The 16895-nt window shown below is 45.5% G+C and overlaps 1 protein-coding gene across 1 annotated transcript in view; it reads right to left on the bottom strand.

Moving 5' to 3' along the window:
• Positions 1–16895, bottom strand: part of LOC147662708 (isopentenyl-diphosphate Delta-isomerase 1-like) — a 101629-nt gene that overhangs the window by 61545 nt on the left and 23189 nt on the right. Inside the window, exon 2 of the mRNA XM_086950957.1 lies at positions 7019–7111. Coding sequence (XP_086807083.1) covers positions 7019–7111 — 93 coding nt within the window. The remainder of the gene's footprint in view (positions 1–7018; positions 7112–16895) is intronic.

The raw sequence follows: 16895 nt of genomic DNA, 5'->3' as shown, positions 1-16895 counted from the left end.
ACGTGATCTACTAAAGACTTTGCATGCATTTAAATTAAATCAGTGACTGGGGCCGCCCAAACACATCCAGAAATGCCTGTGAAGAAGAGGAATGTCCGCCTCGAAACGCGTCGGCGAATTACAATAATCCTTACCTGGATGAAATGCTGGCTGCCGTATACTTTATGTCTCCTGTGAGTGCGGCTTCAAAGCTTCTGGGCACTTTGTTTAACATGAAAAAATGGCCGTCCAGGCCGAGGAAGATTGCACCATCACGCCTAGCGAGGCTCTTTGGCAGGAACAGTATCCAAGCCTTACTGCAGCACAGAAGACAGGCGCAATAAGTCAGTTATCAGATGGAAGGTCCCACTGTGGGTATGAATTAGTTTTTAAATCATGGATGTATTGGAACCTACTAAAGTGTTACTTACACCCCACGCTTGGACTACAAGTCCCATCATGCCGAAATGACGTACTAAACGTGATCTACTAAAGACTTTGCATGTATTTAAATCAGTGACTGGGACCGCCCAAACACATCCAGAAATGCCTGTGAAGAGGAGGAATGTCCGCCTAGAAACGAGTCGGCGAATTACAATAAATCCTTACCTGGATGAAATGCTGGCTGCCGTATACTTCATGTCTCCTAAGCTTATATATATATATATATATATCATGTGATCAAGCTCTGCGTGCATAGCGAAACGCGTCAGGGAGAGCACTTGCTTGTAAATATGGCAGAATATAAAAAACTGCACTGCTCACTCTACTTCGTGTGATGGCGTCCTGATTCCTGGATTTTGGGAGTTGGAGGGAGAAAGAGGTCCGCACCCAACAGAAGCTGTGTCGAGAGCGGCTGAGATTTGTGTATGTATATGTATATATATGTATATGTATATGTATATATATATACATATATACATACATACATATACATATACATATATATACATATACATATACATACACAAATCTCAGCCGCTCTCGACACGGCTTCTGTTGGGTGCGGACCTCTTTCTCCCTCCAACTCCTAAAATCCAGGAATCAGGACGCCATCACACGAAGTAGAGTGAGCAGTGCAGTTTTTAATATTCTGCCATATTTACAAGCAAGTGCTCTCCCTGACGCGTTTCGCTATGCACGCAGAGCTTGATCACATGATATATATATATATATAAGCTTAGGAGACATGAAGTATACGGCAGCCAGCATTTCATCCCGGTAAGGATTTATTGTAATTTTCTTACATTTTTAACTTTTATATCATGGGTTTTCATTATTGTCAATTCAAAATGTGGATTTAAACCAGTTAATGAATTTTTCCAACTGTTGTCATTTCAAAATGTTTGGAAAACAAACTAAGCTATGCATTGCAAGTAGTTTGTCCTCACTTTCTATTACCACGTGGTGTATGACGAAAAAAAGAAAAAAATGCACTTTTTCACTGTTTAGCAGTTAGTATTTAAAACGTAAGCATTTCCAACTCTGATTGTCTGTGAGCAAGGGCGGATGCCCGAAACGCGTCAGATTGCTTGGTTCAGCTTTTAAATAAAAATCTGTGCTTTAATAATTACTGGATCCGCGTGATTTCCTGGGTCGCTGTGGTCGGAGCCTGGGAGGTTGCACTTGTTCGATGTAATTTCGGAAGGTGATTGCTTCCAAGGTGGATCCACTCTCCTGAAGTTGGCTGTCGTGTTCAATCATCTTCCAAAAGCCTTTCCTGCCAGGAAAATTTGTCAACGACAGCCCCTGTGTCTGCGGAGGTATCAGTTTCATGTTGGAGAATATCGGCGGCGTTCTTTGAAAAATCGGAAAAGGCGTGGAGGCGCCAAAAACGCCTTATCAATCGGAATCCAACGGAAAACGCTCAGCTATTTCGGCGGCACGGTGGGGAGGAATACTAAGCACTCGCACGTTACCCTGGGAGCAGGATTGTCGAGCTCGGGTAATTTAGTGCACACAACATCTTGAAGCAATTTGAACCAGGCGCCATGTCAGAGGAGACCCTCCGTGGCAGGGAAGCGGCGGCGGCCGCTCTGTACTCCAACTTACCCAAGGTAACAACGGGTGTGGGAGGAGGCAGTAATAAAACCGATCAAACTGGCAGCTCCAATACGATAGAAACCCAAATACGTGCTGCATTAAAAAGACTTGAAAAATGCATGTATTCAGAAATGTCCAAATGGTGGGAGCACAAATCTTTGACTATGTATCTGGAAGAGAATAGAGTCCCTAGAGGCTTACGTATTTTACTGGCACCGAGCTACGACAGGCCTAATCCCAGTATGCTTAAAGAGTGGGGTCAAGCTAATCTGGAGTCATCTGCCAAGTTGTTGCAAATTTTGGTTAAGTACGCAGTAATAGATCGTGAACAGCTCATGCAAGAAATCTCAGAAATTAATGAGGAGCTGCTCAAATTCGAACCGCATGATCTAATAACCAAATCCAGAAAAGAAATAGATGAGCGCATAGCCAAGCAGGAAGAAAAAATCAAAGCTCGTAAGATTTTCAAATTTGCGCGCGATAAGGAAGACTATGCACAGGGAAGAATATTTACCTTCGCGCGCAAATTCGACAATGTAAAGCGCTCCAAATTTGCTCAACAAACACAGCTGGCCAAACAGGGCAAATCTGATGGACAAACACCTACCTCAGTGCCATCTCTGGGTCCCACAACAGCCAGAACAAACCAAGTACATAGCGACAATGAGTCACTGACAAGTGCCCCTACCTCGGATGATGATGCCAGTGGCACTTGGGAAGCAAGTTCGGTCATCCTGGATTTAGGGGAAGAAGTGGATTTTTTATCCAACGAAAGACTGCAGTCACTAAGGCCCCGGAACAAACAACAGACAAAGGGGCAGCAGCAAAGCGTGCCAGGAACAACAGGAGACGGGGCCAGCGCCGGAAAAAGCACAAAAGCGCCCAAAAAACCAAAGCGGCAATATTGGCGCAAAAACAAGTGAGTGACAACACTGTAGTCAATCTATCTTCCGTTGACCTTACCATGGCTGAACAACAACTCTTAAGCCTTGGTCTTTCATATTGTCCAGCTACTGACTTCAACTATGCCAAGACTCGCATAGATGTTTACATGTATATTAGAAAATGGAAGCTCAAGAAATTCTTTGAAATTAAGGAAGGTCTGAACAACAAGACACCACAGGGAATTGGAGCTACCACCAATGTTCTTTCAAATGTGCCCATGCTTCCGGCCAGTGACACTCGAACAGCACTTACAGTATTGAATCTTTTGGGCAATGATGCACTCACCAACGATCTTGCATCCACACAGGATGAACTGAGGGCAGCTGACATTCCCCAAATTGGAGCCAACATCAGTCCTTTTAAACAAACGTCCAAATTTAATCCTACCATGCCCAGAGACTCTATTGATGTATTTCAGGATGTGGTAGTCGAAGACCTTAAGCAGTTGCATCATCAGATAAAGCACAAAAAGCGATATAGAAGCAAACAGGAAACTGACTACCATGCTTTGGTTAAAAAATTAAGCAATGACCACAATATTATAGTAACCACGGCCGACAAGGGGGGCAATGTGGTCATCTGGCCCCAGGAGGACTACATTAAGGAAGCAAAGCGGCAGCTTAGTGATGGTACTTGCTATTCCATTACCAACATGAGACACTTTGTATCTTCCAAGGAATCACTTAAAAAACTACTTTTTAAGTATAAAAGGGAAGGCATGATTTCTTCACAAGAATTTGAGTTCCTCCATGTTGAGTTTCCTGTTTTGCCCAAACTTTATTTACTCCCTAAGATACACAAATTATCTAGACCAGTGCCTGGCCGACCGATCATTTCGGCCATTGCAGGAGTGGCTGAACACGTCACAGAATACATCGACTATTTCCTGCAAAGTCTGGTCCAAGATTTACCAACGTATGTAAGAGACACAGGCGATTTTCTGGCTAAAATTCAGAACACCCAGTGGAATGATGGAATGCTCATGATTACTTTGGACATAGAATCGCTCTACACGAGCATAGAGCATATATGTGGCATTAAAGCACTAGATTTTTTCCTTGGAAAAAGGCCCATTAATTGTTACCAGCACAACAAAGTATTGATTGAGCTTACATCATGGTGTCTCAATAACAATTTCTTTCTTTTTGGGAGTGATTTATATCTGCAGAAACGTGGGGTCGCGATGGGGGCCTGTTTCTCTCCCAGCTACGCGTGCTTGCACGTGGGTTGGTGGGAGGAGCAGGTCCTCAGGCGGCACGCCCAAGTCTTTTCTGATCATGTTTTGCTTTGGCTTCGTTATATTGATGACGTTTTTTTGTTATGGCAGGGTGACAGGAACAGTGCACAACTGTTCATTGATTCTATCAACGTTAATATTGAAAACCTGAAATTCACTAGTTCCATCAGTGATTGTGAGGCTGAATTTTTGGATGTTAAAATCCTTATCCGCAATGGCCAGCTTACAACCAAGCTACATCGGAAAAGTACTACGGGCAACAGTATCTTGCACGCTAGCAGTGCGCCATGTGGTAGATAATATTCCTCTGGGTGAACTCTTAAGAATTAAGAGAATCTGCAGTACAGACTCAGACTTGGAATCTTGCACTAATGAAGCTCTGACTAGGTTTCGTGCCAGGGGTTATCGTGAATCAGTGCTTAAAACAGCAATGGAAAAAGCCAAGAGTAGATCTCGTGCTTCTCTGCTTGAGACTAACAGCAGTGCTGATACATCTTGCACTTCAGATGACAACACCACGAACCCCAGGTTCCTTACGCCATACAGCAGACAGGCCAGGCAAATAAAATCCATTCTGTCTAAAAGATGGCCAGTCCTTGCTACAGACCCTGTACTAAAACCCCAACTGGCAGAAGCTCCTATTGTCACCTTTAGGAAAGGTCCCTCACTCAGGTCTCACATTTGCCATGAATTTCCTGAACTTAGAAAAAAGCAGGAATGGATGAAAACAAGATAAGGTTTTATACGCTGCACCTCTTGCAGGGCTTGCAAATTTGGCAAAAGTACTAGGCAATACCACACGCCGTTCAGTCCAGACCCAATTCAGATCAGGGGTCAATACAACTGTAAAACTGAATTTGCCATTTATGTTTTAACTTGCACATGTGCACTTAGGTATGTCGGCAGTACACGACAACCGGTACACGTTAGGATCCTCCAGCATCTACGCGCCATCGTTAACAACGACCCAGCCTATCCTGTAGCTAGGCACTTCAAGGCAATACACAATAACAATCTGGAGTGCCTATCCTATTTCGTTATCTCTGCAATAGATAAGCCCAGAAGAGGCGGAGATAGGGTCAGGATGCTGAGAAGAATGGAATCTCATTTCAATCTTGAGCTAGACAGTAGATCTCCCAATGGTCTGAATAACACGGAGGATCTACATGTGTTTTTGTAAATCAAGCCTTGCTTTGTCCACTTCGTTCTGCATTACTTTGGGTGGTAGGGTTCGTTTGGCTGCCGCCCTCCCCCACGTGATCAATATTATGTCTCCTTGTTGGGTTGTTGCACGTATCATTTGTACATATGATTTGACGGTGGTTCACTATTGATGTATTTGCATTAATTTTTGGGTACACTTATTATTTGAGGACATAGACAATATGCTTTTTTTCTGTATTTCCTGACTAATATGCTTTCTCAACAGTTTGATTAATGACAATGATATCCCCTTGATTTTTATACCAAATAGCCCAGGCCTCATAATTATGCTGCTACAGTCGTATGTTTACATATTGCGCTGATTTGCACTTTTGATAGATATAGATGCAACACTACATTGTTTACATCTAAGCTTATTTTGCACAAAATCAATAGTATTACTGCTGTTTTTTTTATTGCATCTATTATAACATTAACAACTCTTTTTAAATGATGCACTTTATTTCGCAATTTTGCACTATCAATATTTAATGTAGGCGAGGGCCTTGTATATATATTTTCTATATACAATTTTTTGGTATTTGCATTTTAAGCTGTAAAAAAGTTTTCTTACATTTTTAACTTTTATATCATGGGTTTTCATTATTGTCAATTCAAAATGTGGATTTAAACCAGTTAATGAATTTTTCCAACTGTTGTCATTTCAAAATGTTTGGAAAACAGACTAAGCTATGCATTGCAAGTAGTTTGTCCTCGCTTTCTATTACCACGAGGTGTATGACGAAAAAAAGAAAAAAATGCACTTTTTCACTGTTTAGCAGTTAGTATTTAAAACGTAAGCATTTCCAACTCTGATTGTCTGTGAGCAAGGGCGGATGCCCGAAACGCGTCAGATTGCTTGGTTCAGCTTTTAAATAAAAATCTGTGCTTTAATAATTACTGGATCCGCGTGATTTCCTGGGTCGCTGTGGTCGGAGCCTGGGAGGTTGCACTTGTTCGATATATATATATATATATATATATATATATATATATATATATATATATATATTCCACTCCAATTCGGCTAGACAAACGACCAGCACACGATACCATAAGCTTAAGAGTTTTTAATTAAAGCCCCTACCCCCACAACAGACGCGTTTCGCCAAAGGGCTTCGTCAGTGTTCACCTGTGTAGTACTTTACAGCGCCATTTAAAGCCAACTCATCATAAACATAAACAACTGTTTACATTTTCAACAGAAAATTCATAGCGGCCATCTTTCAGTGTGCAAATCTCACAAAGACAAACATATACATGTCATGGCGTTGTAATATCATAAAGTGCTCAGTGCAATTTAAAAACATTCAGGTAAGCAGTTAGTCTTTTTTTATCTAAAGTGCATGCATGCTGACATTGTGTCAAACACAGTTCTACTCTGCCTGTTACGATGTAAATGTTAGAATTACTTTCGGACCAATGCCCTTGTGTTCACATCGTAAACAGGTCTTTTTGACCTCTCAGACCTGCGCCCTGGATGGGCATAGGTAAAACAAATTAATTATATATATATATATATATATATCTATCAAGTTTCTTCCGCTTAATGCAGTTCAAACCTATACATATCTACAAGATCAGCTGAACTTTTCAATGTTTTACACTGACCTGGAAAAGTGATCTTAGCATCTGACCTTTGTTGCAGCAATAGTTTATTTTCAGTGTTAAACAGGAAAACACTGAAGGCCCGGTGCAATAAACCTGAAAAACAAAGAAGATTCATAAAGTTATTTGCATGTTTTAAGACATTAGTGTAGGCATGTAAATGTTTGGCTGATTTTCAATTTAAATAAGATGAAAGACATCATTGAAAAGCAGGAATTTAGATATAATTTAAATCATGTCCCAGATTCCAATCTCTAGTGTTCCACTGGTGGGAGACTTACCTAGCAGAAAGAAGCTCAAATTCTTCAACTTACATTATTTACAGTCTCTGCTTATTATCTATAGATAAAGGTTGGCCTAAATGATGAACTCTCACAACATGACTGTAGCAACAAAAGGTCAATGATCTGGCAAATGTCATTCATTAATTAAGACACCACTCATAGTCTTTCTTCTCCTTTGAGCTGTTTTATACAGTATTTAGGTAGCTCCAAAGTGCAGCAGGGGCCTTTAAATAGAAATTGTTTACTTTAGCAGGAATTTCTCAGTTGAAGATCGTACACAGATCAGTTTTTTCATAGATTTACATTATAAATTTAAATTGAAAGGCAAAATGAAAATTTGCTCTTAATGAACAATATTTTGGAAATGTGCTTAAGAAAAGATCTGAGCTCAACTATGCATTTTCATTACATCTAGGACTAGGAATCAGTGCACCTCCTTAAACAAACTGAGAAGGCACCTACAAAGCTATGATCCTCTGTAGGAGAAAGTTCACTGTAAATTATTACTAAATGGGTTTGTCAACAATCTGTGGGGCAAGTACATGCCACTTTAGGGTCACCATCAAGTTCCACCCTATGAGGGGTGCCCTACTCCACAGATGGACGTAAACATTTGCAGTCACAATGGAGCACACATATGCCTACCAAAGTACATCAGGCCTTGATAAAACAAAAAACATGTGCCCACACTTGCAGTTCTAGTGACTTGAAAACACTATTTGCCTAACTTCTTCGTTATCACATACAAGAAAAATTATGACACAAAAGAATACCTTCAAATATGGGAGTTCTGTTTTGCAATAGGGGTTGTCCCAAAAAATGGAGTAAGATTTGGGGGAAATGGAATAAATATAGAGGGGACATTTGTGACCCACCCTCAGATGATAGTTCCAGCTCGGATTCGATTGATGCACTGGGAATAACGAACTTGCTTACAGCCTATGCCGCGGCTGCTGGATTCAGATATACTTGTACTTGTGACATAGCCATAATGGTTTCTGCTGAAAGACTACTATGCTCAATTTGCTCTGTATCTTTACTGAACACTGTATCGCACTGTTTTGAAAATGCAAATAAAAATATTTAAAAAAAATATGGGAGTTCTGTAGGTCTGCTGTATAAAAAAACCTTTATATGATTTAATAGGCTAAATGTTTGCTCCATGTAGAACACACATCTAGTCCACATATTGTGTATACATGATCCCTGGCTTGCCTCTTAGGTCACTAATACCACTGTAATTCGGGTGGAGGCCGGAATATCTCAGTTGTATTTACGTGACTTAGATGTATTGATATTACAAATAACAAAGGCTTTTAATTTTTTAATAATTAATACTTAAATAAAAGTTATTGTAATTTATGGCAATAGCTTAAACCTTTGTAAATAACTTTTGCGGAGATTATGTTCAGTGTATTTTATTGTGACGAAAATCCAAGAACAGAAGTGAAATATTAACATCTTTTTGTGACATTTGTACCTAAGCTTGAAACATTGAGAAAACATATTTGAACCATTTGTTGTTGAATGGTTGCACAGAGTGATGCTGTGGCCTTCAGTGGTGCCGAGTGATGCGGTGGCCTTCAGTGGTGCCGAGTGATGCGGTGGCCTTCAGTGGTGCCGAGTGATGCGGTGGCCTTCAGTGGTGCCGAGTGATGCGGTGGCCTTCAGTGGTGCCGAGTGATGCGGTGGCCTTCAGTGGTGCCGAGTGATGCGGTGGCCTTCAGTGGTGCCGAGTGATGCGGTGGCCTTCAGTGGTGCCGAGTGATGCGGTGGCCTTCAGTGGTGCCGAGTGATGCGGTGGCCTTCAGTGGTGCCGAGTGATGCGGTGGCCTTCAGTGGTGCCGAGTGATGCGGTGGCCTTCAGTGGTGCCGAGTGATGCGGTGGCCTTCAGTGGTGCCGAGTGATGCGGTGGCCTTCAGTGGTGCCGAGTGATGCGGTGGCCTTCAGTGGTGCCGAGTGATGCGGTGGCCTTCAGTGGTGCCGAGTGATGCGGTGGCCTTCAGTGGTGCCGAGTGATGCGGTGGCCTTCAGTGGTGCCGAGTGATGCGGTGGCCTTCAGTGGTGCCGAGTGATGCGGTGGCCTTCAGTGGTGCCGAGTGATGCGGTGGCCTTCAGTGGTGCCGAGTGATGCGGTGGCCTTCAGTGGTGCCGAGTGATGCGGTGGCCTTCAGTGGTGCCGAGTGATGCGGTGGCCTTCAGTGGTGCCGAGTGATGCGGTGGCCTTCAGTGGTGCCGAGTGATGCGGTGGCCTTCAGTGGTGCCGAGTGATGCGGTGGCCTTCAGTGGTGCCGAGTGATGCGGTGGCCTTCAGTGGTGCCGAGTGATGCGGTGGCCTTCAGTGGTGCCGAGTGATGCGGTGGCCTTCAGTGGTGCCGAGTGATGCGGTGGCCTTCAGTGGTGCCGAGTGATGCGGTGGCCTTCAGTGGTGCCGAGTGATGCGGTGGCCTTCAGTGGTGCCGAGTGATGCTGTGGCCTTCAGTGGTGCCGAGTGATGCTGTGGCCTTCAGTGGTGCCGAGTGATGCTGTGGCCTTCAGTGGTGCCGAGTGATGCTGTGGCGTTCAGTGGTGCCGAGTGATGCTGTGGCCTTCAGTGGTGCCGAGTGATGCTGTGGCCTTCAGTGGTGCTGAGGCGACCAGCGGTGCTGAGGCGACCAGCGGTGCTGAGGCGACCAGCGGTGCTGAGGCGACCAGCGGTGCTGAGGCGACCAGCGGTGCTGAGGCGACCAGCGGTGCTGAGGCGACCAGCGGTGCTGAGGCGACCAGCGGTGCTGTGGCGTTGAGCGGTGCTGTGGCGTTGAGCGGTGCTGTGGCGTTGAGCGGTGCTGTGGCGTTGAGCGGTGCTGTGGCATTGAGCGGTGCTGTGGCATTGAGCGGTGCTGTGGCATTGAGCGGTGCTGTGGCGCTGAGCGGTGCTGTGGCGCTGAGCGGTGCGGTGGCGCTGAGCGGTGCTGTGGCGCTGAGCGGTGCGGTGGCGCTGAGCGGTGTGGTGGCGCTGAGCAGTGCTGTGGCGTTTAGTGGTGCTGTGGCAATGTAAAATGTAGCAAGGCGAGAGCTGAAGGGGCCTTGTGAGGAACCAGAAGCATTTAAAGCTAACGAGGATGGCAGAGGTGATGAAAGGGACGCTTGTGGATGCCAGACGCCTGTGGATGTCTGATGGGTATTGCTTGTGGATGTCTGACGCCTGTGGATGTCTGATGCTCGACGCCTGTGGATGTCTGATGCTCGACGCCTGTGGATGCCTGATGCTCGACGCCTGTGGATGCCTGCCAGACGCCTGTGGATGTCGAATGGGTAATGCTTGTGGATGTCTGACGCCTGTGGATGCCTGCCAGACGCCTGTGGATGTCCGATGTCAGACGCCTGTGCATATCTGATGCCCGACGTCTGTGGATGTCTGATGCCCGACGCCTGTGGATGTCTGATGCCCGACGCCTGTGGATGTCTGATGCCCGACGCCTGTGGATGTCTGATGTCCGACGCCTGTGGATGTCTGATGTCCGACGCCTGTGGATGTCCGACGCCTGTGGATGTCCGACGCCTGTGGATGTCCGACGCCTGTGGATGTCCGACGCCTGTGGATGTCCGACGCCTGTGGATGTCCGACGCCTGTGGATGTCTGACACTTTTTAATTTTTGACGCTTGTGGATGCCTGAAGCTTGTGAATGCTTGACGCTAATGGTGTGTGTGTGTGTGTGTGTGTGCCTATAAAGCGTGCACTGACAGCTGTTAGTGTCGGCCTGGTGGAAGCGGGCACTGACTGCTAGTAATGTGTGCATGGTGGAAGCGTGCACCGACGGTTGGTGATGTGTGTGCTTGGTGGAAGTGTGCACTGACGGCTGGTGATGTGTGTGCTTGGTGGAAGCATGCAATTATAGCTGGTGGTGTGTATGTTTGGTGAATATGTGCACTTACGGCTGGAGGAGTGTGCCTGTTAAAATGTGCAATGACAGCTGGTGTTGTGTGTCTGTCTGGTGTAAGCGTGCACTAATGGATGGTGATGTGTGCCTGATGGAAGCGTGCACTAATGGCTAGTGGTGTGTGTGCCTGGTGGAAGCGTGCACTGCAGGCTGGTGATGTGTGTGTGCCTGTTGGAATCGTGCATTGATGGCTGGTGGTGTGTATGCTTGGTGGAAGCGTGTACTGACGGCTGGTGGTGCATGCCTGGCGAAAGTGTGCACTGACGGCTGGTAATGTGTGTGCCAAAGAAAAAGTGTGAAACAAAAATAACGTGTAAAATAAAAGTGTAGTGTGAGACAAAGATACCAAAGATGTGAGAGCAATTTTTTATTAACATCTTTTTGTGACATTTGTAACTAAGCTTGAAACATTGAGAGAACATATTTGAACCAGTTGTTGTTGAATGGTTGCACAGTGATGCTGTGGCGTTCAGTGGTGCGGAGTGATGCTGTGGCGTTGAGTTTGAGTTTGAAGGGATTTGTAGAGCGCTCGTACACCTAGCGGTTTCTTGGCGCTAACTGGCAACGGCTACTCGGGGAGCAGGAAGGGTGGGGAATGTGACCGTTCAAGATGGGAAGGCTTGGGTGAAGAGGAAGGTCTTGAGGTCTCTGCGGAACATAGTGTGGTACTGTAATTCTGGACCCTTCTGTTCCACCGGTCCCGGGGTTCACCACTCGTGTCACAAAATATCGTCGTACCATGACGAATTTGGTATCTACGGACCGGTAATGATCAGGACATTACCCCTATGCATTTACGTCATGATTGAGTGATGCTAGCACCCTTAAATCATGGTTTCCGTCCCAAACCCTCAGACTCCATTTTGTAAACGGCATCCATCTTATGACTTGCCCTCATATAAAGTCAATTAATTAAGACCGAGTTTGATGTGAAAGGACATGTCCACCGTAGCTGACTTCCCCATGACCTGGCCGAACTGACTCCATCGCCTCCAGCCAAGCCTGTTTGGGCAGCTCCTCGCCCAGTGGCCGAGCAAGATATCATCTAGGCACAACATGTCATAAACCATTCACTACATACAGACCATGTTTTCCATACACATACACCTGTCCATGCTTCTTGTTTATGACCCGTTTTATGATGGGAGGGTGCCCGACCTTATTGGTGTTTCATCGATATCTGATGGGAATTCTGGATCTGGCGGGGTAATCCATCACAAACTGGACATCCAAAATATGTGCTGACCAGCATGACTTTGCTCTTTGTATTGTTGTAGAAATATGTGTACAACCATATCATAAACCCAAGAATTCTTGCCCGCAGCTGTTATTCATGTATATAAGGAGAAGGCTGGTTCTGTAAAGACGAACAGTCTCCTGAGAACTTACGGCCCGTGCTGTCGTACTTCTAGGACACATGTTACTTGGTTGCAGCCAATAAAACTCGATCTCTGACTTCAACTAGAAGACTCTGTGTTTCTGTGGTCCGGAACAGGGAGAACTCAGAGGTCCCCGGGTGTTACCCCCTGGCACCACCGGGTTCCTAAAAACCCGGCACCTCAGTTGGCGCCCAACTCGGGGCGGTATCGAGCGGGGACGGTCCAAGCCAGATGTTCGTGAGGAGCTTCGTGTGAAAATTCCAAAGGACGGCCAGCCACTTCAGCGACCCCTGCATGTCGACGTGGTTCCGAAGGTCTTTGCTGCGAGGTTCCCCGCGTCCCGACGGCTACGAAGGACTGCTGCCCTGACTATCGCCCTGTTTTGGACCTAGTGATCCTTGGTAGAGCGAAACGATAGAAGAGTCTTCTAGTGACGTCACCGATCTTCAATATTCAGTTAAGTATAAGTGGAGCGTCTCCCAGTCCTTAGTTTGGTTCTTAGTTTTGGTATCCCAGAGATACGGTTTGTATTGGTTCTTGCAAGCACCAAAACCGAGGGATTTGTGTATTCACGATAATATCATAATTAGATAATCCCTTGAAGTTTGAAGCTAGACTAGTGAGCGAAGATGCCTGGTCTTAGCAGACTTGGAAACTTGTTTTGTCTTGGTTGTAGTAAGGACTCCCGATTAGAGGATTTGTGTCCGGTTCCTCGGATTGGAACTCCAACATATGAGTTATATATAAAGCACGGAGTAGGTCCTATCACGTATAATGAAGTGTGGATAAAATACACCCGCAAGGAGGGTGTTTTAAAATTGCCCCAATATGGTAGTTTCGACTCAGAAGTATTAGACAACCTCGAGGTCAAATTGTTCAAGAAGAAAGCCCGGCCGGCGATGTTTGACTCTTTTCGCTTATGGCGCAAAGAAGCCAAACAGAAAGAAATAAAATTAGCAAAGAAAAATAAAAGAGGCATGTCGATGGTACAAGCTGCCATCGCATACAGGGATAATGAGGAAGAGCAGGAAAGTGAACAAATGCTCAGAAGCAAGAAACTAGCAGTAGATAAATGCTACCCGATGTTACCACATGGGGGACAAGACTGAAAGGGAACATCCGAGAAAGATCCATTAATGTCCCATTTATTGAACTCACCACCCCCATACACATCGAGTATTGTTGGACCCTCGAGGCGTATTGTTATACCGCGCCCTGGCGCACGAAAAGCAGCTCTTGCACAAGCACCAGCTCCTCTTCAGCTGGTTCCTACTTCTCCGGCGCAGCCTTCTCAAGGGCCGCCGCCTTTGCTACATACTCCATCTACTTCTACGACTTTGCCTACTGCTCCAACTATTCACTATGATACTACGTCTGCTACTGCCTCGACTTCCTCTGCTGTTGCTTCAACTTCCTCTTTACATCAGCCTGTCTTTTCCGGCGCATCTGCCTCGCCGCAAGCTTCTCCTTCTGTCAGACAGAGAGAGGCAAGTACTGTCACTGGTCTATTCTCGCCCTTCTTTGGGTCGCCTAAAACGACCCCTAAAACAGAACGTAGACAGTTGCGTAGTCAATTACCCGACTACGAGGAAAGAGAAGTGCTGAATGAGTTAGCGCGCAAATGGGTTACTGATACTGTAAGATATGATGTTCAGTCTGTTATGGAAGTCTTCCGTCAGTGGGATTCATCCACTCAAAGATATGTATTTGAAGAGATGTGTGTGTACCTCTGGGAAGATTTACGAGACAATGACCCAAAACGCAGAATGCAGGAACTAGCCCGCATGCGATTCAAATTTTACGAAGGCATGATTATAGGTGCAGATGTTGAACGAGCAATGGATCTGTTGTTATCTTATAGGAGTAAGGGAAACAGCTCTAGATCGTTTGATGAGGATGATGTGTCAGATAGGAAAAAGGCGCGACAGTACCCCATGAGAGAAATTCCTCCAGTATGGAGGGAAGGTGATGCGAATGCACAACCACCTGTTCCACCCCATTTCCAGCGTGTATGGGTGCATGTCCCCTGGAAAAGATCCGAAGTTTTAGCACTCAAACAGACACTACCTGATCCACGTAAAAACCCAGCAGGATATTACAAGGAATTATCACAAACTGCCAGCTCATGTGTAATGAATTTAGCTGATGTAGACATGTTGTTTGGGAATGTTGTTCCGCATCCTTTATGGAGTAAAATTCGTCATGCAGATCATGATCAAGAACTAGGTGACTCATGGGCTAATATTACTGCTACTGATGCTAGACAAATTGGTGGTTCTAAACCCGAGCCTTTAATAGCAGACCTTCCCGGTAGGATTATCGCGTACATGAAAACATTAATGCCTGAATTACGTGTAAATTGGGACAAGCTATCTGCATGCAAGCAGAAGAAAGATGAGAATGTGTGACTTTTTCACGAGATTTGAGGAGACTTTCACTGATCATAGTGGTCAGGATATGGCTACCGAGGGTGGTCAAAGATTGTTTGTAGACAAATTTGTACATAATCTGCTTCCTGAACTGTGCAATAAATTGAAAGATTCAGAGAGTGCTTGGGCTGTTTCCACGTCAGCGCAGATTTTAGCCACAGCCCAGTACTATGAAAATAGACGCAAAGACGAGCTAGATAAGACAGACAAGAAGACTAAAGAAATAAAAACTAAAGTTCTTCTCCAGCAGGCCTATCCGCCTCGCACTCCTAGTCAGCCCAATTTTCAGCAACCACAGCAGTATTCGAGAAACGCGCAAGGAAACGAGTTTTCCCACCAGCGTTCTCCGTATGGCCCGAATCAATGTGCCTATTGCAAAGAAGAGGGTCATTTGTAATGTAATGTAATGTAATGTATAGGCATTTATATAGCGCACTACTTACCCGGAGGGTCCCAGGGCGCTTCGACCGCTGCGAAACCCTTCCTGGCTTCCCTGAGAGATGGTCCCTTAATGGGTATCTCCAGGGTGAGACCAGGCATCCCCGGCGGTCTGGTGGGGCCGTTAGTGAAGATGAGGCAAGCTAATGCCCAGAGTTGCCGAGTGTGGACGCTGATCAGAGTGGGCACCGAGGCGAGAGAATTATCGAGTCCGCTGACCCTGGTCCAGAAACCTGTTGCGCCGGGAATCGAACCCTGGTCCCGGGCAGTCCTCTGCTCTCTGGTCTGCCGCCTCTAACCAGTGAGCCACATTTCAAAAGTAATTGTCAAGCTCTTGCGCGACGCTTGAACTGTGTTTCCGGCGCAAGAGGTAGAGGTGGTCAACAGGCTCCTAGAGGTAGGGGCCGTGGAAATTTCTCCCAGAACACCATTTCTTTTCCGCCTCAGAATTCTATGAATAGCTTTGACCAACAGAACTATGCGTCTTCCAGGTCAGCTCAGTACTATGCAGACGACTATTACCCAGAAAACGAGAATGAGGGTAATAATTGCTAGGACAGCCATGGACAAAGAGAGGGAGTTGTTTCAGTTCCAGTAGATCAGAATGGACCTTATGTCAAGGTGATTACATCAGGAGTGTCAGAGCCATTTCTGCTGGATACTGGTGCTACAAAAAGTTCTATTATGCACTCAAAACTTCCTGGTGCACCTTTGTCCGGCGAAATGAATGTTTCAGTAGGTTTTTCTGGCGCCCCTGTTAGAAACCCGATCTCCAGTCCCATGCCCCTTTCTGTCGGCCCATGCGAATTAGAAGCACCCCTCATTCTTACAACAGGTTGTGGCGAAAATTTGTTAGGTTTGGATTTGTTGAAGAGATTATATGCGACTTTGTACTGTTCTCCTTCGGGAGTACAACTCACCCTTGGTAAGAAAGTGATTTCCCCGATGTATTTGTCAAAAGAAAGAATTCCAACTGAGTGGTCATCTCTTCCGGATGTACTTTGGGCGAATGGTTCTAATGATGTAGGTTGTTTAGAAATAGCGCCATATGTCATAACATTGAAAGCTAATGTTAGGTTGCCACGTATTCCCCAATATAGAATATCAAACGAATGTGAAAAGGCTTTGTTAGCGATCGACTACGATCTAATTGCGAAAGATGTCATCGAAGAGACTTCAGGCAACATTTGTAACAGTCCTGTTCTGCCTGTGTTAAAGCGTACCGATCCTTCACAGCCCCCTGTGTACCGATTTGTGATCGATCTAAGGGAAGTAAATAAGATCGTTGTACCACAGTTTCCAGTCGTCCCCGACATTACTGCCTTATTGACAATGGTTCCAGCCTCAGCCAATTGGTTTTCAGTGATTGACCTGAAGAATGCTTTCTTCAGCATCCCGATTGCCGAGGAGAGCAGATATATTTTTGGC

The sequence above is a fragment of the Lissotriton vulgaris genome, unplaced genomic scaffold (assembly GCF_964263255.1).
Source record: "Lissotriton vulgaris unplaced genomic scaffold, aLisVul1.2 SCAFFOLD_3223, whole genome shotgun sequence".
Classification (NCBI taxonomy): domain Eukaryota; kingdom Metazoa; phylum Chordata; class Amphibia; order Caudata; family Salamandridae; genus Lissotriton; species Lissotriton vulgaris.
This window is presented reverse-complemented; position numbering and strand designations above follow the sequence as displayed.